The sequence below is a fragment of the Canis lupus genome, chromosome 30, assembly GCF_048164855.1.
Source record: "Canis lupus baileyi chromosome 30, mCanLup2.hap1, whole genome shotgun sequence".
In the NCBI taxonomy this organism is placed as follows: Eukaryota; Metazoa; Chordata; class Mammalia; order Carnivora; family Canidae; genus Canis; species Canis lupus.
The window spans coordinates 41,714,329-41,740,611 of NC_132867.1; the positions used below are offsets into that span (position 1 = coordinate 41,714,329).

Genomic DNA, 26,283 nt, shown 5'->3' on the forward strand with positions numbered 1-26,283 from the left:
AGACAGAGACAGAGCAGATTCTATTTATTAATTCATGAGAGACAGAGAGAGACAGAGGCAGAAGGAGAATCAGGCTCCATGCAGGGACCCTGATGTGGCACTTGATCCCAGGAACCCAGGATCATGCCCCGGGCTGAAGGCAGGTGCTAAACTGGTGAGCCACCCACGGATCCCTGAGACCATCGTATTTCTTAATTTCTGACATGTATGCCTTTTATTTCTTTTTCTTGCTTGTTGCATGGATAGGACTTCGGAATGATGTTGAGTAGGAGCAGTGAGAAAGGACGTCTGTATCCTCTTCCTCATCTTTAGAGGAAAGCTCTCAGTCTTTTACAGCTAGGCATGGTGTTGGCTGTAAGTTTTCTTTTCTTTTTGCTTTTCTTTTATTGTCTGTAAGTTTTCAACAGATGCCTTATATCAGGTTCACAGTTTTTTTTTTTTTTTTACCAATTAATCCTTGTTCACTTTAGTCTTTTTTTAAAAAAGATTAAACAAGGTGGAAGAGTCCCCCATTCATTCTATGAGGTTTACATTACCCTGATAACAAAGCCAGTCAAAGACATGATAAGAACAGAAAACCACAAACCAATACCCTCATGAACAATGATGCAAAAGACCTCAACAAGATACCAGCAAACTGAATTCAGCAGCATAGGCAAAGGATTATATGCAACAACCAAAAAGTTGTATCGACTTCTGGAATTCAAGGACGGTTCCACATATGAAATTCAGTCAATAGAAAACCCCACATTTCCAGAGTAAAGAAGAAAGTACACGATCCTCTCAACTGATACAGAAAAAGCATCTGGCAAAATTCAAGACTCTTTCATGGTCAAAACACTCAACAAATTAGTAATAGAAGGAGCTATCTCAACATAATAAAATATGTATGTGAAAACCCCACAGCACACACACACTCAATGGGTAAAGACAGCTTTTTTTCTAAGATCAAAAACAACACAGGATGCCCACTTTTCCTGCTTCTAATCACCACAGTACTGGAGGCTCTAGGAGAGTAGTTAGACAATAAAATAAATAAAAGCAGTCTAAATTAGAAAGGAAAAAAAAATCACCTCTGTTCACAGATGCTATGATCTTATATGTAGGAAATCCTAAAGACCTGTTAGCACTAGGAATGAATTCAGAAAGATGGCAGGATACAAAGTCAACACACAAAAATCAGTTGCATTTCTATACACTAATAATGAACAGCCCAAAAAGGAAATTATAAAAACAATTCCACTTACCATTGCATCCAAAAAGAATAAAATAAAGGGAATTAACCACGGAGGCAAAAGCCTGGGTGATGAAACCTAAAAAACGTTGCTGACAGTTGGTAAAGAAGACATGATTCAATGGGAAGACATTCCATGTTCACAGGTTGGAAGGCTCAGGATTGCTAAGACGTCAATACTACCCAAAGCAATCTACGGACGTGATACAATTGCTATTGAAATCTCAATGATTTTTTTTAAGATTTTTATTTATTTATTCATGAGAGAGACAGGGAGAGAGAGAGAGAGAGAGGCAGAGGGAGAAACAGGCTCCATGCAAGGAGCCAGAAGCGGAACTCGATCCCGGGTCTCCAGGATCACACCCTGGGCTGAAGGTGGCGCTAAACTGCTGAGCCACCCAGGCTGCCCTCAATGATGTTTTTACAGAAACATTAAACCCCTCAAACTCACATGGAATCTCTGTATAGTCAGAACAATTCTGAAAAAACAAGGCCAGAGGACATACACTTCCTGATTTCAAAGGCACAAAGCTACAATAATTAACACAGGGTGGTAAAGGCATAAAACGGGCGGCCATGTAAACTAATGGAATAGCATAGAGTCCAGAAATAAACCTTCACATTCAGGTCAAATCATTTTTCACAAGGATACCAAGTCCATTCAATGGAGGAAGGACAGTCTTTTCAAAAAATGGTGCCAGGAAAACTGACTATCCGAAAGGCCCCTACCTCACACCACACACAAAAATGAACTCAAAACGGATCCATGACACAAATGGAAGACCTAAAATTATAAAACTCTTGGAAGAAAACAAAAACACAGGATGAAGGCTTCACAACACTGGGTTCCACAGTGATGTCCTGGATATGATAGCAAGGCACAGCAACATAAAAAATAAAAAACTTGGAGTTCACGAAAATTTTAAATATTTTCGCCTCAAAAGACAATACCAATGGAGAATAAAACGTAACCCAGAGAAATGGGAGAAAACATTTGAAAATCACGTTCCGTTAAGGGATTCATATCTAAAATGTTTAGAGAATTCCCAAAACTCAATAACAAAAAGCCAAACCACCCCATTCAGAAACAAGCAGTGGACTTGAATAGACATTTTTCCAAAGACATACAAGGTATGTGACCAATGAGCAGATGAAAAGATGCTTAACATCGCTCATCATTAGAGAAATGTGCATCAAAAGTCCAATGAGAAGCCACCCATTTTACACCCATTAAGATAAATATATAATATTTATGTAAATATTATCACAACGAGGAGATAGTGTATATGATATATATGCAAGGAGAAGACAGGAAGTGTTGATGAGGATGTGGAGAAATTGAAGCCCTTGGGGGTTGTGAGTGGGAACGTGAACTGGCCACGGCCACTGTGGAAGTTAGTACGGTGGTTCTTCAAAAGATGAACAGTAGAATTACCACACGGTCCAGCACTTATACGGGCATTTGCTCAAGAGAACTGGAAGCAGGCCTTCAAGGAGATCTCTGACAGCCGTGGTCACAGCGGCATCATTCACAAGAGCTAGAGTCGAGCGGCCCAAGCGTCCACCGAGGGATGAGTAGAGAAGCAAACGCGGTCCCGCCCGCGGAACAGTGTTCAGCCTTTAAGAGGAAGCGAGTCTGACTCCAATGTGGGTGAGGCATGAGGACCTTGAGGCTGGAGACGCAGGGCAGTCACAGAGAGACAACTACGACGTGACCCCCCTTCTCTGAGGTGCTTCGGGGACAGAGGAGGGAGGGTGCGTGCCAGGGGCGGCGGGAGGGGCAATGGCCAGTCTGTGTCCCACAGGGACGCGGCTTCATTTTCCCAAGAATGGAAGAGTCTGGGGGACGGGCGGCGGGATGGTCGCCCCACGTCAAGAATGTGCTTAGCACCCCTGAACTGTATGCTTGAAGATTGTTAAGACTGTAGACGTGGTGTTACGTGCATTTGGCATCAATAGAGACAAATTTTAAAAAAGAAGAATAAGAGGAAGGGAGCGTTCACACCGTGAAGAGACGCAGAGGAAATTTACACACCCGGGCGGGAATGAAAAAGCCACCCACGGAGTCCCCGCGCTGTCTGTGCATCCTGCCCTAGGAGGTCCCTGGAAGGACCCAGGGTGGAGACGCTACGCCAACAGGTGCCGCGGGCTGCACTGGAAGGGTGGGGTGGAGCACAGAGCGACCCCGGACCGTGACGGGGACCCCAGACCCAAACACTGGCTGCCTGTGCCTCCCCCAGCGCCCAAGGCCATCTGTGAACTTGAGGGTGCCCGGAGCTCCGCTGGGGTGGCCCTCCTGCATGGGGCCGGAAATATTCTCCAGGGGGTGAGAGCCCCAACGGCGATAAGCACCTTGTGCTTTTCCTTCCCCGCTGTGGTTGTCCCGTGCTCCTCGGGTCCTGAACCTGACACGCTGGCTTCAGGGTCTTGTCAGGGCTCTGGGTTGGCCCAGGTGGGAAGGTATCCAGTCCCTATTACCCCATCTTGGCAGCAACCTGCGTCCCACAGCCTGCCACCTCTCCAGGGGATGAGAACAGCACTCGGGAGGACCCCAGGCCCCCAGGAGCTGTGCTGCCCACAGCCCCACGGCCGGCTGTCTGGGCCGCTTTGCCCAGCTGGGGTGGTGGGTGGAGACGGGCCCCGGCCCGGCGCCGCAGGCCTCTCCCCATGTGCAGGTGGCCAGGCTCCGGAGCCCCGGGGACGCATGTGGCGCCCAGCAGCCCTGACCATCTTACACCAGGGCAGGAGAACCACCCCGCAGCCCTGCCCAGAGCAGTTGTGACCTACCCTTGGGGACCTCTCATCCCACCTCCCAGAGATGTTTAGGCAGGACGAGAGCACTGTCGGGTCCAAACCCCGGGACCCTGCCCCTGTGAGAGTCAGATGAAAGGAAGCAGGTCAGCCGGTGAAGTGAGTTTATTGGGGTCTGGGGAGGTGCCAACAGGTCGGAGGGTGAGGCCAGGTGACCCGAGCCGAGCTGAGGAACTGGGAGGGAAGGCAGGTGACCCAGGGCAGGTGGAGGTGCGTCCCGGGAGCAGGAGCCCCGGAGAGCCGCAGGGTCAGCGTTCTTAGGAGGGAAGAGGTGAAGTCAGCTCAGGAGACTGGACAGCCAGGGGGACCCCATCATGGGTAGGGGCACCCCATCATGGGTAGGGGCAGCTACCTAGCACAGGTGAGGGCTGGGTGGGGCCTGAGCCCAGCGCCCCGGGGGCACGTATCCCATCAGCGGGAGCACATGGGACGGCACAGCAGGGATATGCTGGAGGCCTGGCGGCAGCAGCTGGACTGGCAAGGGGAAGAGGATGAGCAGCAGGCGGGCCTGCACACGGGGCGGCAGAGGAGGGACACGCAGGAAGAGGGTCTGCAGGGGCTGGGCTGGCAGCAGGGGGAGGCCTGGCAGCAGACGGGTTTGCAGCAGACAGGGGTGCAGCACACCGGCTTGCAGCAGACAGGGGTACAGCACACAGGCTTGCAGCAGACAGACACACAGCAGCCCTCCTGGCAGGGGGAGCAGCTGCCGCAGGAGGGCTGGCAGCTAGACTGCTGGCAGCAGGGGGAGGCTGAGCAAGGGGAGGCCTCACAGCAGACGGGCTTGCAGCAGACAGGGGTGCAGCAGATGGGCTTGCAGCAGACGGGGGTGCAGCACACGGGCTTGCAGCAGACAGACACACAGCAGCCCTCCTGGCAGGGGGAGCAGCTGCCGCACGAGGGCTGGCAGGAGCCGGGGCAGGCTGGTGGGCAGGAGCTGGACCCGCAGCTTGCAGGGGTGCAGAGGAGGGTCAGGCAGGAGGCCGGGGCGCAGCAGGGGGGCTCGCAGTAGCTCTCGGGACAGTCGTCCACCTGCCAGGGGGAGTCGGGGCAGGAGTCGCCGGAGCCGGGCAGGCAGACGCGGCTGTCATAGCTCAGGTCGCTGGAGCAGACGGACAGGGTGGAGGCGGCCATGGTGTGGGTGCTGGGGCGGGGTGTGGGTGAGTGTGTGGGTGCGGGTGTGGGTGTGAGTGTGCGAGGTGCTGGGCTGTCGGCTTTTATAGCCCTCCTGGTGCGTGTGTTGTCCCAACAACAGGCTTAGTGAAGCCTCCCCTTCCTTATTGTTCAGCGTGTTTATTCCCACGGCTGGTCACCGTCTGCCGCTGGCTTGTGGGGCTCCTGACCTGCGTTTGTCCTCAGAGGAAAGACCGTGGAAATGCCTTGATGCTTTTGTGGAGACCATAGCAATAGGTGATTTTCTTAAAGTGACAGCTTGTGCTCCCTCCCACGGTGGGGGGCAGGGGCGCCGTTCTCCTCAAGGGAAGGGCTGAGGCGGGAGCAATCCTGGAACGTGGGCTTTGAGCGGGAGTGAAATGTTCAGCTCTGGACAGTTCTGATGAGGCTCAAGCGGCCTGGCCATGGGGTTTGTGGGCTGATGCTGCTGGTTGTAGTGGGTGTTGATGGGGCATGGGTCTCCCAGGACAGAGCCCTAGGGCAGGTGTGAGAAAAGTGTCCTGGGGGCAGAGACTGGCGCATAGACGGGGCCAAGGACCCGGATGCAGGTTAGCACATAGGAATAACCATGATGGGCAATGCATTTGCTTCATTGCTTCCTGCCCAGATACTTGGTTCCACGCCTGAGACGTAGTGAGTATGCAACACCCTGCACGGCCCCTCATGCCCTCACGGACACTTGGCCGCCATCCTCTGCCGAGTTCCTGAAGCGGCGAGGGCAGGGCCTTGGTGATGCTTTGAGCTGCAGGGCTCCATCAAGACTCGTGGGGACCAGTGGGTGTCAGCGTTTAAAGCCTCATCAGCTCTGATGGGTGGGACTGGGGGCTGCCCTGGGGGCGGCAGGGCAGTCAATCCTCAGTGGAGAAATGGTATCATCTCAAAGAAATAATGACTTAAATCTTTCCAAATCTATTGAAAAACTTTAATCTACACATCCAGGAACTCAATGCACTGCTAATGGGGCAGGCACAAAAGACCCACAAACGGACCCATCACGGTGAGGGTGCTGACAGTCAAAGGCAGGAGAAAAGCATCGAGTCACCCACAAGGGCACACCGTGAGTTCCACAGCCGAGTTCTCATCACGGACGGGGGATGAGGTCGTCAAAGTGCTCAAGAGAAAGGAAGTGTCAATCAGGAATCGTCTGTCCAACAAGGCTAGTTTTACAAATGAGTCAGAATACATTCCCAGGGAAATAAAAACGGAGGGAATTTGATGTTGGCAGGCCCCCCCATAGAAGATGCAGTGAGGGGAGTCCCTCAGGCTGAAGGGGAGCAACCCCAGCTGGGAATTCTGATCCCCAGGGGGACAGGAAGCACACCAGTGAAGGTGGTCACGTGATTACAACGGACGGTGCAGATGCGTGCTTTTCTCCCTCACTGAGTGAGTCTTAGACGGCTTGCTAAGTTGGAAAGCAGCTGCCTACACAGAATTGCACGTACCGCTTTGCTGGGCCTGTGTGTGATGTGATGTATTTGACAACATGGGACCAACGAAGCAGGTGGGAGCAAAGCCGCATCCAGCGGAGGAAATGACCCCGGATGGCAACTCAGATCCACAGGAAAATGTGAAAAGAACTAGAAGCAATAAAAGGCTGTAAATAGAATACTCACTTTCCCGTCTTCTCTCAGCTTCTTAGAAGTCATAAAAGCATCTTAGGTAATAATTATGACAATATATCGAGTGTTTTTCAACATTGACAGATGGAGTATATGTAAGAGCAAGACCACAAAGAGATAGGAAGGGATGGAGGTCTGTAGAAACAGCGTGTTTTTACGCCATGGAATTGACTTAGTGTAAACAGGAAGCTGATTCTACTAAGTTAAAATAAATATATGGAAGCCCTAGAGCAAAACTAGGAAAAAACTTAAAAAAAAAAAAAGAAAAAAAAAGAAAAAGAAAAACCATTAAAGATACAAAATGCTGAATGAGAAAATATTCACTAAGTGCAAAAGAGTGTGTCAAAGGAGAGAGAGAGGAGCCCACACGAGAAGACACAAGACAGAGAAAGCGGAACGGCAAAGCAGCAGGCGAGATCCAGCTGCAGCCAACTGGAGCCGCTGGTGGAGATCGTGTTACGGAAAATCGCGAGGCATGCTGGGTTAGCCCAGCGCTCCCAGTGTTAGAACTAGAGTTAGGTTCCTGTGGGCCTTTGGTCCCATCTTCATCAACCGATCAATACAGAGCCTCCTTGTGTGTGTGTCTAGGAGAATCGCAGCCTCTTCCTTCACTGTAATGCTTGTGACAGCAGGTGTGTGGGTTTTTCCCACCGACCAGCCCTCTGATGCTCTCTGGGTGTCCCACGACTCAGTTCCAATCCAACCCTAACCTAGTGCAGGCAGACTCCCAGGTTAAGGACTCAGGCCCGCAAGACTGGCTCCACTTCAGATGCCAGCAGTAGACACCCCGTCACCCACAACTTCCATCTGACTCAGCTACAAATCAGAGGTTCCCATGACCTCCTCCTCGGGTTCAACCCTCAGCTAGGGCACCTCACAGAACCCAGGAAAAGAGCTGACTTCCTATTGGTGACCTTATTGCAAAGGATATTTTGCAGACAAACAGCCACGTGGAGGGATACACAGGGCGAGGTCTGCGCGGGTCCTGGGTGAAGGAGCTTCTCTCCCTGCAGAACTGGGGTGCGCCACCCTCCTGGCACGTGGACATGTTCATCAAACTGGAAGCTCCCAGAATTCCATACATTTGGATTTTTAGGGAGGCTTCAATGTGTAGGCATGGTTGATTATTAATTCAATTTCTAGCCCCTCTCCCCTTTCCTGAGGACAGGGATGGGGCTGAAAGCACCAGGCTTCTAATCAGAGCTTGGTCTTTCTGGTGAGTAGCCCCCATCCTGAAGCCAACTAAGAATTACCTCGTTATAACAAATTCATTCCTATCACCCAAGAAATTCCAAGGGATTTAGGAGTGCAGTGTTAGAAACTGTGGTCAGAGACCAAACTTTAGTGAAAACCAAGGACAGAGACATATATATTTTACCATATATATATATAATATGTCAAAATACATTATTATTTCACAGTGAATACTTAATATTCATTGCTGACTCTTTAACACTGAAGTTCCTTCCAACAGCAACATAACACACCTGAACGAAGCTTATCTATCACATGTATTTTCTCTGTGAGGCACATCACAGCCTTCCTGATTTATGAGGCCATTTCAAACAGTGACATCACCAAAGAGAAGCACAAGAACATGGAAAGTGTGGCACTAAATAGACATCACAGGACACTTGTTTGCAGCATTAACTGAAATAAGACGTGGAGCATCTTGTTTGACCTCAGCTGGGAACACGCATGTGGGGCCACCCAATGTTTTGCTGTTCTGTGCATGTCCACAAATGAATGTGAAGCCACCGTGAGTACTGACTTTGAGGCTACAAATCAATTTCAGTGAGTAGGTGAACCTGTAAATGCGATATCCATGAATAATGAGGATCAACTATATATCAATAATAGCATCAATTGTGAATTAATACAATCAAAGGGAAGATTGTTCTTCTGAATAAAATTGAGATTCAACTATACACTCACTATAGGAAATGCACTTTTATAGTAAAAGATACAGCTAGATTGAAAGTAAAATGATGGAAAAAGATATACCATGGAAACAGTAACAACAAGAAGATATTAATATTTTACTAACATCAGATAAAGTAGACTTTAAAACAAAAATTGCTACTGGAGACAAAGAGTGACATTTTATAGTGATAAAAGTTCAATCCATGAGGAATATATAATAATTATAAACATACACACAAATAATAACAGCACCAAAATACACAATCAAAAGCTAACAGACATACAGGAAAAAAACAGAATAATATTCATTGAAGACCTCAATATCCCAATTTCAACAATGGACAGAACAACCTGAAAGAAGATCAATAAGGACACAAAGAACAGCGCTGCAAACCAGCAAGACCTAATGGACATCTGTCAGACACCTCCGCCACCAACAGCAGAGTATAGCCTCTTCAGAAATGCACATAGTATCCTCAGAATGGAACATAGGCTAGGCCATAAAACAAACCCTAATATGTTAAAATAGATAGAAATAACACAAACTGTGTTCTCTGGCCACAATGGAGTGATATTAGAAATTAGTAACAGAGGGCTCCTAGGTGGCTCAGTGGCGGAGTATCTGCCTTCAACTCAGGTTTTGATCCTGGGGTCCTGGGACCGAGTCCCTCATCTGGCTCCCCACAGGGAGCCCGCTTCTCCCTCTGCCTGTGCCTCTGCCATTCTTTCTGTGTCTCTCATGAATAAATAAATAATATCTTAAAAAAGAACTTAGTAACAGAAAAAACTGGAGGGATTCATAAACATGTGGAAATTAAACAACACACTCCTAAATAACCAAAAGATCAAAGCAGAATAAAAAAAGAAAATCATACAATACTTTTAAATGAATGAAAGTGAAAAACAAAATACTATAATTTATGGAATGCAGCTATAACACTTCTTAGAGATTTACAGCTGTAAGCACCTATACTAAGAAAGAAGAAAGGCCTCAAATCAGTTACCTAAACTTTCACTTTAAGGCACTGCAGACAAGCAGAAGGAAGGAAATGATAAAGATTAGGGCATAAATAAGTGAGATAGAGAATAGAAAAATGAGAAAATCAATAAAATTGGCTCTTTGAAAAGATAAATAAAATTGACAATATTTTAGCTACATTGATCATGAAAAAGAGAGGGGGAGAAGACTCAAATAATGAGAATCACAAATGAAAGAGGGGACACTGCTATCAGCCTTACAGAAATAAAAAGGATTACAGAGAAATGCTATGAACAACTATATGCCAATAAAGTATATAAATTAGATTAAATGGATACTTGAAAACAAGATAACTGCAAAAGTAGTTACTCTGAGAGCTGTAGAGAATCAGTTTTGTTTTTTTTAAAGATATATATTTTTTAAAGATTTTTATTTATGTATTAATGTGAGACACAGAGAAAGAGGCAGAGACACAGGCAGAGGGAGAAGCAGGCTCCCTCCGGGGAGCCCGATGCAGGACTTGAACCCAGAACCCATCATGACCTGAGGCAATGGCAGATGCTCAACCACTGAGCCACCCAGGTGTCCCAAGTTTTGTTTTGTTAAAGAAAATCTAAATCCATGGGAAAACATCCCAATTCAAGGATGAGAAGATCTGACACTATGCAGATGGCAGTTATCTCCCATTTACAGACTTATGCAATCCTTATCAGAATCCAAGTTGACTTCTTAGTACAAATTGAAAGTTGTTGTTAAAATTCATATGGAATGCAGAATAAGCCAGAACGGAATAAGCCCAAACAACCTTGAATAAGAACAAATTTGGAGGCCCCTGGGTGGCTCAGTTGATTAAGCATCTGCCTTCAGCTCAGGTCATGATCCCAGGATCCTGGAATGAAGCCCTGCATCAGGGTCCATGCTCAGCGGAGCCTGCTTCTCCCTCTGCCTCTCTTCTTCCCCCTGCCTGTGTGCGCGTTCTCTCTCTCTCTCTCTCTCCTTCCCCCCTCTCTCTCAAATAAATAAATAAATAAAATCTTTTAAAAATTGGAAGACACACATTTCCCAATTTCAAAATTTACTACAAAGCTATACTTACTAAGACAGTATGGTACTGGCATAAGGACAGACAATAAATTGGCATTTATTGATTCATCAATGGAATACAATTGAGAGTCCAAAAGTAAATCCATATATCTATGGTCAATTGACTTCAACAAGGGTTAAGACCATTCAATAGGGAAAGTATGGTCTCTTCAACAAATAGTGGTGGTACTGCTGGACATCTGTGTGCAAAAGAAGGAAGTAGGCCACTACCTCTCACCAAAATTAATTACAAAAATTAACTCACAAACTCACACAGACCAAAGACTAAAATAAAAGCACTAAAGCTATAAAACTATTAGAAGTAAACATTGGGATAGGTTTTTTTGACCTCAGATTTGGCAATGGATTCTAAGATATGACGTTAAAAGTATAAGCAAGAAAAGAAAAAAAAAAGATAAATCTGGCTTCATCAAAATTAAAAGGTTTTGTAAAAGCTTCAAAGAACACTACAAAGGTGAAAAGACAACCTACAAAAGAGGAGAAAATATTTGCAAGTCATATATGATATGGGGCTTCAATTTAAAATACATTGAAAATTCATCACTCCACAACAAGAAAAAATTCACTTAAAATTGGGCAAGGGACTTGGATATGTATTTCTCCAAAAAGATGGACAAACAGCCAACACACACATGAAAAAACATACAACATTATTATTCATCACAGAATGAAAATCAGGACCCCATGAGATGCCACTTGCTGCCCATGAAGATGGCTAGATTAAAAAAATAAGATCATAAGAAGTGCTGACAAGGATGTGGAGAAATTGCCAGATAGTGCAGCTACCTCGGAAAACAGTCTGGCAAGTCCTAAAAAGTTAATCATAGAGGGATGCCTGGGTGGTTCAGTCGGTTAGGCGTCCGACTCTTGATTTCGGCTCAGGTCATGGTCTCAGGGTTGTGAGATCAATCCCCACGTTGAGCTCCAGGCTGAGCTCAGAGCCCGCTTAAGATTCTCTCTCTCCCTTTCCCTTTGCACCCCTCTTAAAAATGTAATCATAGAGTCGCCATATGACCCAGCAAGTCCACACCTAACTATATACCCAAGAGAATTAAAAATATATGTCCACACGAAACCATGTAAGTAAGGTTTATAGGAGCACTATTCACTGTGGCCAAAGGGTAGAAACAGCCCAAATATCCATCAGCTGATGAATGGATAAACAAATAGTCATAGGTCCATGCAGTTGAAAATGATTTAGCCAAGAAAGGAAGGAAGTACTGATGAATGCTCCACACACATGAACCTTGAAGACACGCTACATGAAAGAAGCCAGGAGCAAGACCATATATATGTGAATGGATCCAATTACATGAAATGTCCAGAGTAGGCAAACAAGTAGGACATAAAGTCAACTAGTTGTTGCTGGTTACAGGGGGTGGGGCAACCCAAGGGCATAGGGGGGTCTTCCTGAAGTGGTGGCAAGTGGCAAATTGCCCACAGCAAGGGCTGCACAGATTGCTGGGGACACTGAACATCACCAAATTGTGCACTTGGCACAGAGAATTAGGGAATGGTGTGGTATGGGAAGTGTAGCTCAAAGAAGCTGTTAAAAAAAAATCATCTTTCAGACCTAAAAATGCACAGAGATTGAAAGTGAAGGGGTGGAGAAATATCTATCATGCAAGTGGATGTCAAAAGAAAGCTGGAGTAGCCATACTTAGATGGGACAAAATAGACTTTAAAACAAAGCCCATAACAAGAGACGAAGAAGGACACCATGTCATAACAAAGGGGACAACCCATCAACAAGATGTAACAACTGTAAATGTTTATGTCCCTAACTTGGGAGCGAGCAGCCAAATACATACAACAACTAATAACAAACATAAAGGAACTCATGGATAACAATACAATAATAGTAGGGGACTGAACATCCCCCTCACAGCAATGGACAGATCATCCAAGCAGAAAATCAACAAGGAAACAAGGGCTTTGGATGACACATTGGGCCAGGTGGATTTCACAGATATATGAGGAACATTCCATCCTAAAGCAGCAGAATACACATCCTTCTCGAGGCACATGCAACAGTCTCCAGCACAGATCACACACTGGGTCACAAATCAGCCCTCAACACGTACACGAAGATTGAGATCATATCATGTGCATTCTCAGACCACAGCGCAGTGAGACTTGAAGTCAGCCACAAGAAAATATTTGGAAAGACCACAAATACATGGAGGTTAAAGGACATCCTACTAGAGAATGAATGGATCAATCAGGAATTAAGGAGGAAGTTTAAAACACATGGAAGTAAATGAAAACGAAAACACAACAGTTTGGAACGTTTGGGATGCAGCAACGGCTGTCCCAAGAGGGAAGTATATAGCAATGCAAGCCTACCTCAAGAAGGAAGAAAAGCTCAACTACAGAACCTAACCTTACACCTTAAAGGAGCTGGAGAAAGAACAACAAATAAAGCCTAAATCCAACAAGAGAAGAGAAATAATAAAGATTAGAGCAGAAATAGGGGTGTCTGGGTGGCTCAGCTGGTGAAGCATCTGCCTTCAGCTCAGGTCATGATCTCAGGGTGCTGGGATCCAGTCCAGCTTCACTACCCCTACTCAGCAGGGAGTCTGCTTCTCTCTCTTCCTCCACCCCTCCCCCTGCCATTCTTTCTCTCTCTCCCCCCATAAATAAATAAATAAATAAATAAATAAATAAATAAATAAAATATTAGATCAGAAATAAACAATACAGAAACAAACAAAAACCCAGTAGAACAGATCAATGAAACCAAGAGCTGGTTCTTTGAAAGAGTTAATAAAATTGATAAATCCCTAGCCAGTCTTATCAAAAAGAAAAGAGAAAGGACCAAAATAAATGAATCATGAATGAAAGAGGAAAGATCACAACAACACCACAAAAAATAATCATAAGAGAATATTATGAAACACCATATGCCAACAAATTAACAACCTAGATGAAATGGATAAATTCCTAGAACCATTCAAACTACCGACACTGAAACAGAAAGAAATTTCTAGAAAATTTGAACAGATCAATAACCAGCAAAGAAAATGAATCAATAACCAAACACCTCCCAACAAACAAAAGTCCTGGGCCAGATGGCTTCCCAGGGGAATTCTATGAAACATTTAAAGAAGAGTTAATACCTATTCTTCTTGAACTATTCCAAAAGACAGAAAAGGAAGGAAAACGTCCAAATTCACTCTATGAGGCCAGCATTACCCTGATACCAAAACCAGATAAAGACGCCACTGAAAAAGAGAACTACAGGCCATTAACCCTGATGAACATGGCTGCAAAAATCCTCAACAAGACACTAGCAAATCAAATCCACAAGATATTTAAAAAGTCATTCACCACGATCAAGTGGGGTTTATTCCTGGGCTGAGGGGTGGTTCAATATTCACAAATCAATCCATGTGATACATCACATCAATAAGAGAAAAGAGAAGAACCATATGATCATTTCAATAGACACAGAAAAGGCATTTGACAGAGTACAGTATCCATTCATGATAAAAACCCTCAACAAGGTAGGTTTAGAGGGAACCCACCTCAACCTAATAAAGGCCATATGAGAAAGTCCACAGTGAACACCATCCTCAGTGGGGAAGAACTGAGAGCCTGTCCCCTGAGGTCAGGAGGAGGACAGGCACGTCCACTCTCACCACTGTTGTTCGACCTAGAACTGGAAGTCCTAGTCTCCGCAGTCAGACAACAAAAAGAAATAAAAGGCCTCCATATCGGCAAGGAAGAAGTCAAACTTTCACTACTTGCAGATGACATGACACTCTATACAGAAAACCCGAAAATCTCCACCGAAAAGCTGCTGAAACTGATTCGGGAATTCGGGAAACTCTCAGGACAAAAAGTCAAGGTAGAGAAATCTGTTCCATTTCTGTGCATCAGTAAGGAAGCAGCAGAAAGAGAAGTTAAGGAATCAACCCCATTTATAATTGTACCAAAAATCAATAAGCTACCCAGGAATAAGCTTAACCAAAGACGTAAAAGATCTGAAAACTACAGAACACTTATGAAAGAAATTGAAGATGACACAAAGAAATGGAAAGGCAGGATCCCTGGGTGGTGCAGCAGTTTAGCGCCTGCCTTTGGCCCAGGGCGCGATCCTGGAGACCCGGGATCGAATCCCACATCAGGCTCCCGGTGCATGGAGCCTGCTTCTCCCTCTGCCTGTGTCTCTGCCTCTCTCTCTCTCTGTGTGTGTGACTATCATAAATAAATAAATAAAAATTAAAAAAAATAAAAATAATAATAATAAAAAAGAAATGGAAAGGCATTCCATGCTCACAGATTGGAAGACCAAATATTGTTAACATGTCCATGCTACCCAGAGTGATCTACACATTCAGGGCAATGCCTATCAAAATACCAGCAGCATTTTTCACAGAGCTGGAACAAACAATCCTAACATTTGTGTGGAACCACAAAAGACCCCAAATAGCCAAAGCAGCCCTAAGAAAGAAAACCGAAGCCGGAAGCATCACAACTCCAGACTTCCAGCTGCACTACAAGGCTGTGATCATCAAGACAGCCTGGTGCTGGCACAACAGCCGACTCACAGATCAATGGAACAGAAGCGAGAACCTAAACATGGACCCTCAACTTATGGTCGGCTCATTTTTGACAAAGCAGGAAAGAATATCCAGTTGAAAAAAGACAGTGTCTTCAACAAATGGTGCTGGGGAAACCGGACAGCAGAGGAGTGGAACTGGACCGTTTCCTTATACCAGACACAAATACATTAAAAAATGGGTTAAATACCTAAATGTGACACCTGAAACCATAAAAATCCTGGAAGAGAGCACAGGGAGTAATTTCTCTGACATCTGCCATAACATGTTTCTAGATAAGTCTCCGGAGGCGAGGGAAGCTATTGGGACTTCGTCAAGATGAAACGCTTCCTCACAGCAAAGGAAACAACCAACAAAACTAAAGGACAACCTACAGGATGGGAGAAGGTATTTGTAAAGACAGATCGGATAAAGGGCTGGTGTCCAAGATCCATGAAGAACTTATCAAACTCAACAACCCCAAAATGTAAAAAATCCAATTTAAAAATGGGCGGAAGACGTGAGCAGACACGTCTCCAGTGGAGACCCACACGGGGCCCCAGACACGCGGGAAGATGCTCCACGTCCCTCGCTGTCCTGGAGACACACACCAACACCATGTGGGACCCCCCACCCCATCCCGCACGCCCGTCAGGACGGCCACCGTCGGGAGGCGACAGGTGAAGGGAGGATGTGGAGAAAGGGGAGCCTCTCTGCGGCTGGTGGGAACGCAGGCGGGCGGCCACTGTGGGGACGGGAGGGGGTGGCCTTGGGGAGCCGGACACAGAGCTGCCCTACGATCCCGAAAGTGCACTGCTGGGTACCGACCCCGCAGCCCAGAGGCGGTGAGCTGCAGGGGCACCTGCACCCCGCGTTCCCAGCGGCCATGTCCACGGGGGCCGCGCCACCGGAGGAGCCTCGACATCCACGGACAGATGCTGGAGGGAGGAGACGTGGTCCCTGCGCACCCCGGGTGTCACTCGGCCGTCAGAGCGGGGAGATCTCGCCATTTACACCGACGTGGGGGGAGCCGGAGGGCGTGATGCCGAGGGGGGCGAGTCGGCCGGGGAGAGACATGATCGCACGGCCTCCCTCATACGGGGTATTTAAGAAATAGAACAAAGGAGCAAAGGGGAAAAAGGGAGAGAGACAAACCAAGAAACAGATGCAACCCCAGAGAACATGCTGCCGGTCACCAGAGGGGAGGCGGGGGAGGAGATGGGGAGTCGGGCGTGCACCTGTCCTGATGGGCACTGGGTTCTGTTGCAAATGTTGAATCATCCATTGCACGCCCAAAACTAATATTACCCTGTATGGCAACTACCTGGAATTTATTTTTTTTAAGATTTTATTTATTTATTCATAGAGACAGAGAGAGAGAGAGAGAGGCAGAGACCCAGGCAGAGGGAGAAGCAGGCTCCATGCAGGGAGCCCGACGCGGAACTCGATCCAGGGTCTCCAGGATCACGCCCTGGGCTGCAGGCAGCGCCAAACCGCTGCGCCACCGGGGCTGCCCAACTACTTGGAATTTAAATTAAAACTTTAAAAAAAAAAAAAAAAGCACTCTTTAAGGGCGGTACATGCGTGGGAATCGTCCACAGAATGGAGTCCTTGCATCCAAATATTTGGAGTCGTGCTCAGGACAGTAGCTGAGAAGATGGAGGCTTTAAGCTGAGAAGTGGAATTTATATAAAATAGAAGAAAATGGAAATTATGGAACAGGGAAAACGCAAAGACTTGGGAGAGAAAACGCAGCCGAGTCGAAGGCACGAAGAGAGGGCTTTCGTGAGCAGACGTCCCCGGGACGGGGAGCAAGCCCACGGGGAGGATCGCGGCCAGGGCGGACGGCCTTTCCGTCCTTATCTGAGATTCCGAGTGGGTCCCAGGCCTACGCGCAGCACCGTCCGGGGCCCCGCGGGGCAGCAGCGCTGGGCACTGAGGGTCCTCAGCTTTGGGGGCGGCGGGCCGAGGGGGGCGGGAATGCTGGCTGCATCTGGGCTGAAGGGGCCACAAGCCACGGGTCATCGGGCCCCGAAGGGCACGCTCTCCATTTCCCGAGGACAGATGTCAAACTGAGAAGTCCAAGCATTGTCCCCGAGCCTTGGACCGGTCAGCCCACCTCGCGATGATGCCACGGGCTCCGCCTGCACGCGCGCTGTGATGGGGACCTCACTACCTATGGGGTCGGCCGCTTGACCCTGAAGATGCCCCGGAGCCCGCGGGAGGGGCCTGGCCACGGTGGGGGGGTGGGGAAGAGTGTCACTGACCTTCGGGGGAAGACTGGGAACTTTCAAGGTTATGACGATGGAAAACTCTTCAGGGAAGAGGTCGCACCGGAAGAAAATCCTCGAGGCAGGGAAGCTGACGGCGTGGGGGGCGGCGGCCGAGAGCTGGAGTCCTCGCACGCCGTGGGCCTGGGTCACCCTGATTCCGCCCGCGGCGCCATTCGGAGGGACGGCCTCTGCCAGGATGTCCAGGGGGCGCAGGTCTGTGTCGGGGAAACCACAGGTAGGTTAGACGCGTCCGCGAGCGTCCCCTCTGCCGGCGAGGATCGGCGCCCCTGGGTCTGCAGGGACCCCCCACCCCGGGTTTCCCAGAAGGAGCTACACTCGCACATTCCGGGGCTCGCTGCCTCCCGGCTGATGGCCTCGCGCCGTGCTGGGCGTGCGAGGGGACAGAGGGAGGACGGCCCGGGGAGGGCATGCCCCGTGCTTGCCATGGAGCTCCATGACCCATGTCCCCGCGTGCCGTGGAAGCGTGCAGCCTCCGGTGTGCCCCGCAGGCTGCCCGGGACTGGGCACTGCTCCTCGCGCGCACTGTAGGGAGGCAGATACGGCGCCGCAGAACCTCTGCCTGCACTTCAAGGTCGCCGGAGCGTGGCTGATGGGCGGGCCGGCCTCCGCGAGGCCCACGGCGGGAAGGGAAGTGGGGAGCCCACGCAGCGCCGGGGCCAGAGGGGCCCAGCCTCCGGAAGGGAAGGGAGGGGCTGCCCTGGAGCGGAGCCACGGCCACCGCCTGGACCCCCACCTGGACCCTGCCCGACCCCGACTCCGACCCAGCCACCGCGTGCCTGGCTAGGTACGGAGCCGGAATGAATTAGCTGCTTCTGGAGCCGCCCCTGGGCCCAGGGGGCCTGCTGAGGGCCTGGGCCTCACACGGGGGTGCTGGGCCCACAGCCCGCGGTCAGCAGGTCAGCAGCGATGACAGTGGAGCTGACCTGAGCCCACGGTGGTGCATCAGGGATGCCCCTCCCCCCTCCCTCCCGGAGCCACCGTCCCTCGATGCAGGGACACTCCCAGGAGGGAGCAGCCTCGCCAGGACAACAGGCCCTGTGACCAGGGCCTTCAGGGGCTTTCTGGGCAGTGACAGCCTGGCGAGGCTCCCGGCACGTTCCCACTCGTGTGGGCGTGGGGCACAGCGGCCTGGGTCCGCTCCCGACAGTGGGGCCTGTGCACATCGCGCACCTGGCGACTCCGCGTTCCCAGAAGTGCGCGGCCAGCGCCCGGCGGGCAGTACCTGCTAAGTAACCGTCTCCCAGACTGAAGCAAGGAGCCTCCAGGGCCGGGCTGCGGGCCGAGGACCGCGACCAGCCCCGCGGCGAGAGCCGTCTGGAGCTGTCTGGACCCAGGCATCCGGACCCCGGCTCCCGTGAGCGCGCAGCGCCATCCGGGTTACCCGTGGGCTTGACGCCGAAGAAATTCGGCCGGTCACTGCCTGGTCCAAGGGAAGCGGCTCTTCCCAGCGGGGTCACTGTCACCAACAGAATCCAGGGAACCGTAGCCGTCCCCGGCCGTTAGGGAGCCGGCAGGCTCTGTCCCCACGGGCGCTGGGCGGACGGGCACTCTTCCCGTCTGTGTGGCTCTGACCCCCGGGCCTGCTGGCAATGACAGATGGCCAGTGTTTGGGGGTGTCCACAGCGTGGCCCCGGCTCGTGTGGCTTCAAGGGTGCGGCTGAGTCCTCGACCCCAGGAAGGCCTCCAAGGCCCTCAGCAGGGGGCAGAAAGGGTGCCCAGCCCCCTGCCTTCTGAACCTGGGCAAGGACACCTCGTGGCAGAGCCGAGGGCCCCTCCTCAGCGAGACCGGGGAGCATCGCTCCTCTCGGGGGCCTGAGTCACACGGCCACCCACGGGTCATGTGGGACCAGCCCTGGGCTGGGGCAGACGCAGGCCTACAGCTCCCAGGCAGCCCGCAGAAGGACCCAGAAACCCCAGAGACACCCCTACTTAGGGGTCAAGCCCTTGCTCTTCCTCGAAGCACCCACGGCTGAGGCCCAAGTGGGTGTGGAGGTCCTGGGTCACTTCCAGCCTGTGGGGGCACAGGGAGGTGACACGAGGGCCCCAACCCTGTTTTTGCAGGAAGCACAGTCAGACGGCAGCGCCGTGAGAATGGCGGTGGCCACCCATGTGGCAGAGGGGCCCTGAGGCCCGCGGGCTCTGCGGCTCAGCGGATGGGCCCCGCTGCACACACCCCACGCCTCTCCCAGGACAGGGCGGGCTGAGCCCGGAGCCCCTGCCCCTCCAGCGGCCACTCCCTGCAGGGGTGAACACAGCGGGAACGCAGCCTGGGACGAGGGCGAGTGGGCCCCGCAGTGGAAGGTAGAGCACAGTTTCCTCCATAAATCCAGGGAATTTAGAAAAAGTGCCAGAGGGCAGGCACCCAAGGGCAGAGAAATGACGGGACCCCCTAACGTGAGCTGCGGGAGAGCGGTCAGAGTCGGGGGGAGCCCCGACCCGAGGGGCCCAGGGGCTGCGGCACAAGGGGCAAAGTCAGGACACAGGGGAGAGGGAGGGGGCTGGAGACAGAACGATCCTCGGTGAGTGTAGACGCTCCTACCACCTAATAACCCCCCTCCGGAAGCCCGCCGGCTGTGCGCCCAGGGCCTCACAGGGCCTCACAGGGCAGGAGCCCCGGGGCAGGAAGCGCACTGGACACGGCCCAGCCTCGCTCACTGCCTGCAAGGAGGGTGACTGAGGTCACACCTGCCCATCCCCTGTGACCGACTGCAGGTATGGAGCAGGTCACCAGCCTGGGCGCAGCAGGGGACACTGAGGTCCTTCCGGAGGGGGCTTGACAAGGGTGTGGACGAATGGCCATCCCAAGCGCACTGCTGGTGGCTGTCAGGTGGCGAGGGGACGGTGGGGCGGGAGTGGGGGCTGAACCGTCGGGAGGACACTGCCCGATGACCTCTGGGGCGCACTGTGAGGACGGGCAGACAGATACGCAGTCATTCCTATTCACATGTTGCAACTGCAAGCAGAGAGCGAGGTGAGGGGCGCCCGGAGGGACAGACAGACGGAGGGACACTGGACGCTGGAGCACAGCAGCTCCGTGGAGCGACAGCGGGCGATCGCGGGACGATGGCCTGCATCCTCCAGGTTTCCGAACACCGAGGGGTCACCCCCGAGGCAGCTGTGTAGGTCGCTCTGAGGTCCCACACCGCCTAGAGGGAGCTCGCTGGCACCGCGGGCTGGGGCGAGCCTGTGCTCCGGGACCTGACCCTGGCGAGCCTCGGGCTGGTGGGCACCAGGCTTGGAGTCCGGGTCCTGGGCGGTTGGGTCTGGTCGGGGTCCCTGGAGGGTGTGAGGCCCCAGTAGACACCGTGCCCTAAATCCACCCTCAGCCCGCTGTGAGACGCTGGGCCCGGCCTGGCGGTTTAAGTGGACGCCCCCCAGGGCCTGGCCCCTCATTCAGGACCCACGGGTCCACCGCCAGGCAGGCTGCCAGCGCCGAGAACATGCCTCAGCCTGGCTGAGCCCCGGGCACAGGCAATCAGGGTGCGTGAGCAGCAAGGGGAACCCCGAATGCGGCTAATCCCAGGGAGAGCCTCTCCCTCCATTGTTTGGCTGAGCAGCCTCTTCCCCTCGCCCCACCCCTGCCCCTCCAGCCCATGCAGATGAGCAGGCTTTGCTCTGACAGATGCTCAGTCTACGGTATCCGGCTCCCCACCCACACCTTGTCTGCAGTCTGCACACACAGTTGGAGGGTTTCCAAGGTTTTGTACCTCCCCGGAAACCATCCTGCTGGATGCAGGGATGAGGGGTGACCGAGTCCACAAAGTCAGAGCCCCCGCTGGAGGTTCAGACACACACGGCGATGAAGCTCTGCAAATTAATTCTAATCCGTTAGACACACGTTCACCGCAGCTGCTATATTCACGCTGAGAGGCTGTCTACACAAGCAGACCGTGACCGAGCCACCTGCGCACAGTAGCCGAACCCTGACACGTGGCCCCCACACCAGCCGGGACCTGGCCAAAGACTGAGTCTCTCTTTTTCCACTGTAGGCTCTCCCCCTCCCCTGCTTGGAGTCTCTGCCAAACCCAGTGCTGTGGGGGACCCCCTGCTACAGCCAGCTTGCTTCTTCTCATCTAGGTGGTCTCTGTTTGTTCTACAAAGGCTTCTTGAAAGGGCAGCTTCAGAAATCGTTTTTGTTCTCAAGGTACTTAGAGTTTAGCAGAGAAGATGCAATGGTAGCCACAAATACATTAACTCAAAACTGGCTGCACAGAAGGTCCTGAACTAGCCTCAAGGTCTTAAGGTCTGGCCCACAACTGACTCACTGTGCCGCTCAGAACCTCAGTTTGCTCATCTGTAAGATGGGATGGCAGTGACCTCCCCCGTCAGGGACCCAGATGAGCAGCTGGATATTGGGGGAGCCCATTACAGCAGCAAGCCAAACTGGAAGAAACAGTGAAAACTTTAGTCACTTATTTCAAGAGGCTAAAAGCACAGGAAGTCCTGACCCCCCACCCCCCACGGAAGGACATGTGGTGGGGGTCATGCCCAGGAGCCCAGGATGAAAGCCTGCCATGGGTTGATGAGCCCTGGGGCCCAGGAAGGAGGAAGGAGGGCTGGGTGTAGAAAAATACCGGGTACTGAGTCAGAGCGGGGTGCGGGCAGGGGAGAGTAACTTCAAGGCGCCCCACAAGGAGGCCTCTGATGGAGGCACCAGGACTACAGATGCAGACGTACATCCGAGCATGGCAGGCAGGCCTGGGTCCCTGCCACGTTTCCCCCAGGACAGCAGTGCCCTGGCTGCGTCCCAAGCCTGGTGTGTGGTGGGGCTGTGTGCCGTCCGCTGGATGAAGACCTTATGATCGCCTGTGGCTGGGCCTGATAGATCACGTATAGGATTTTTGGCCAGGAGCCAGACTCCTCGTGCCCCAGAACTGGTTCCTGGAAAGACTTTCTATACTGGGGCCAATCAAGACCCAGATTATTCAGAAGAAGCCACCTGCCTTGGCTGGGGGTCCAGGTGTGAGCCACAGCCCCTCAGCCAGGTAGACTCTGCACACTCTAGACAGTCTCTAAGGAGAGGACCCTCCAGTGGGGTGGGAAGGGAGGCAGAACAAAATGGCCAAGAAAATCCTCCTTACTCTGTGGATTTCACCAATTTAAATTGTGTGCCCAGGGCCCCGGAGGAGTTTATTTCCAGGAATTTAGGTTAGGGTATTGTAAGCGTTGCCCCACTGGACAGTAAGGCCGAACGTATAGCCATCATCACAAAACAGGCCAGTTTGGGCCCAGGAAGAGGCAGGTAGACCCATGGAGAGAAGAGATGGAGATCTGGAACACCCATGGCCAGTAGTCCACGCAGATCAGTGAGGAGGCCAGGGTCATTGGGAGAAAGTGATTGCAAGGCTGAGTGTCTATGGGGAGAAAACCAGGCTGAACTCCTCCCCGACCAGGATACACAGTTCAGTTCACCTCTGCAGGAGGGGTGGTTGGAAGCCATTTCTGTGACTTTGGGGGTACAGATGATTACAACAAGCTCAATAAGCACAAACCATCAGAAAGAAGTCATTACACTTGCTCACATCAAAACAAGACCTTCTGCTCACGAAGAACACCATGGGCAAGGCCAGTGGTCCTGGGACAGAATGAGAAAGTATTTGCCATAACACGAGAGGTACAGAAGGAACAGGGAGCCCCTGAAAACCAACAAGGAGAACATCAGAACTATCCCTTAAAAAAAAAAGGCAACCTAAAAAAGAAGAAACCCAAAGGGCCCACATATGACAAAATGCTCAAGTCAATACGAGTCAGAGAAATGCAAATTAGAACAGTAATAAGTGATCACTTTTCTCCTACTATACTAGTTTTAAAAAGGAAATAGGAAAACAATGTAAGATGGAGCATGCATGGGAAAATAACTCATGTCCCTTTTGTGTGTTCAAACCTGCTTTTTAAAAACTTGTTTTAAAGGAATCCACAGGATGTGGACCAGGTTGGCACACTGGGCTTTGAGCGGGACTCCTGGACTCTGGGGCTGCAGCAAGGATGCATGGATGCCTGGGAAGGCAAAGGCAGTGTGGCCATCAGGCCGCTGAAGCCTCAGGGAGGCACCAAAATAGCAGCGACACCAATAACCTCACAAAGGCGTGATAGGGTGCTCTGTGGCCAGCCGGCGCTAAGCGCTCCACACACATCAACGCTTTCAAAACCACACTCGTCCACTTCAGTCACCCGGCAGAGCCAAAGCGGTCTCAGGATGCACCACACTGCCCAAGGGGTCAAGCAGACAGTATAGCAAGGACCGCGGCCTTTGCCCCCAGCTCTCCTGGGACGCGCTATGTCCTGCGGTTTCTGTCATCAGCCTTTCAGAGGCTCCGTCTCCTCATCAGCAAAAGGGGATGTACCCTCCTTTCTTGTAGGGCTGTGGGAGGGACTGGAAAATACTGTCTGGCAGGCAGAAGTCACTCCCCAGAGGCAGACTACAGTGACTGAACTGGAAATGGATGACCCATCCCTCAGGATGCAGTCAGCCTTGTGTGGGCCACATTTGCGCTCAACTATTAACTTCCTGCATGAGTCTGTGGGAGGATATGTGTTTGACTGCGGGAATGCAGGCGGCCAGGGCTGGCGAAGCAGGACTCTTGAGTAAGACCCACGCAGCTAGTACACAGCTGATGTTAGGTTCACTTTACATAAATCGGCAATGGGGCATCCGGGTGCCTTAATCAGCTGACACAGAAAAATCCGCACGCAGTCTGGGAACAGGCCCACTTGCTGGACTCACACTGGCCAGCCCCAAACCAGAACCTTCTTTTCTCACCTTTCTCGCATGTTGTCCATTAGGTATAACAAGCACCTGGCCTCTCTGGGCACGTGGACATTCAGGAGGCAAAAGACAATGCACACATCACACAGACCTGGCACAGGGACAGGGGGTTTGATCTGAGCTCTTCCCGAGACAGGATGCTCAGCTGCCCTCAGGGTCCCACCCACAGAACTTGTCTCTAATGATCCAAAATGCCACCTCTTAGTCTCCTCTGCCAGGAGCTGAGAGGTGGGAGAGGCAAAGATGAAGCAGCAGTCCCTGCCCCCAGGGGACCTTTGTAATAAAAACACCTCTCTCTCCTGCCAGGCATGATTATCTCTGCAATCCAGCCAGCTTTCCATGCTCCCTTATCTCACGTCCTCCTGGCGAGTGAGAACAGGAACAGAGGATGAATCCGGCTATAGTGGCCTCAGGGATGTGGAAGTCCAAACGTCAGCACCTAGAGCTTTACCTGCCTTCCAATCCCATTGTGTGAGCGTCCTCATCAACTCTATTGCCCTTCAAATACAAGCACTGAGTCCAGGAATCACAGAATCGCAGCTGGAAAGGGCCAATAGATCAGGGCTATCGACACAGACAGGGCTGGTCGGGGGCAGCTAAAGGAGAAGGAGGTTTACAGTACTAAGTGTTTCCATTAGAAGAGACGACAGGAATCAGATCAACCATCTAAATTTTGACTTAAGAAACTTGAAAATGGAAGGGTAAGTCAGTGTGATTGTATAGAATACAACTCAGTGTACATGAAAACAAGAAAAACAGAGATCAATTGAAACAAAGCTAGTTCTTTGAGAAGATGAATAAAATTGATAAACTTCCAGCTAGACTGACCAGGGGGGGAAAAAAAACAAGAAGAAATAATTTACCAATACCAAGAATAAAAGATGGGATATTAGAACCATTTTTCACAAATTAAAAGGATAGTGAGGAGCTCTATAAACAACATGATGCCTATATATTCGAAACCTTGTGTGGGGGCACCTGGGTGGCTCAGCAGTTGAGCACCTGCCTTCAGCTCAGGGCATGACCCCGGGGTCCCGGGATCAAGTTCTGCACTGGGCTCCCCACATGGGGCCTGCTTCTCCCTCTGCTTGTGTCTCTGCCTCTCTGTATCTCTCATGAATAAATAAATAAAATCTTTAAAAAAAAAAAAACTTGAGTGAAATGGACCAACTCTTCAGCAGGCTCTCATTAAAGAGGAAACAGATGACCAGAAAATCCTATTTCTATTAAAGAAAACTTCAGTTTCTCAGGAAAATCTCCTAAATATTTAAAGAAGACCAAATACTGACTCTATACAATCTTTTCTAGAAAGTATAAGAAGAAGAAACCCTTACTAACACCTTTTACAAGAGTGGCATTATCAAAACTGAAGACATTCCAATAAAAGAAGGCTACAGACCAATATCCTCACGAAAATCCTAAATAAGATATTAGCAAGTCAAGTCCAACAACATAGAAAAAGGATGATACATCACAACCAAGTAGGGTTTATCTGGGAATTCAAGGCTGGTTCAACATTGAAAAATCAAGTCATTTAAGTACATGGCACCTCTGTGTACTGGCTCAGCAATGTCCTTTCATCTCTAATTATTTCAAAATAAAAATCTTTAAAAATCAATTAATGTAATTTGGGATGCCTGGGTGGCTCAGCAGTTGAGCTTCTGCCTTCGGCTCAGGACCTGATCCCAGCGTCTGGGATCAAGTCCCACATCAGGCTCCCTGAGTGGAGCCTGCTTCTCCCTTTGCCTATATCTCTCTCTGCCTCTCTCTCTCTCTGCGTCTCTCATGAATAAATAAATAAAAATATTTTTTAAAAATTAGTGTAATTCACCATATTGA

At 50.5% G+C, this 26,283-nt stretch overlaps 2 protein-coding genes across 2 annotated transcripts in view; both read right to left on the reverse strand.

Moving 5' to 3' along the window:
* The window catches only part of TSPEAR (thrombospondin type laminin G domain and EAR repeats), a 162,355-nt gene that overhangs the window by 37,864 nt on the left and 98,208 nt on the right, over positions 1-26,283 (reverse strand). Inside the window, exon 2 of the mRNA XM_072807182.1 lies at positions 17,652-17,872. Coding sequence (XP_072663283.1) covers positions 17,652-17,872 — 221 coding nt within the window. The remainder of the gene's footprint in view (positions 1-17,651; positions 17,873-26,283) is intronic.
* LOC140621778 (uncharacterized) lies at positions 4,177-5,215 on the reverse strand. Its single transcript, XM_072807180.1, has one exon. It carries the CDS (start codon positions 5,174-5,176, stop codon positions 4,457-4,459), a length of 720 nt encoding a protein of 239 aa, XP_072663281.1. The 5' UTR covers positions 5,177-5,215; the 3' UTR covers positions 4,177-4,456.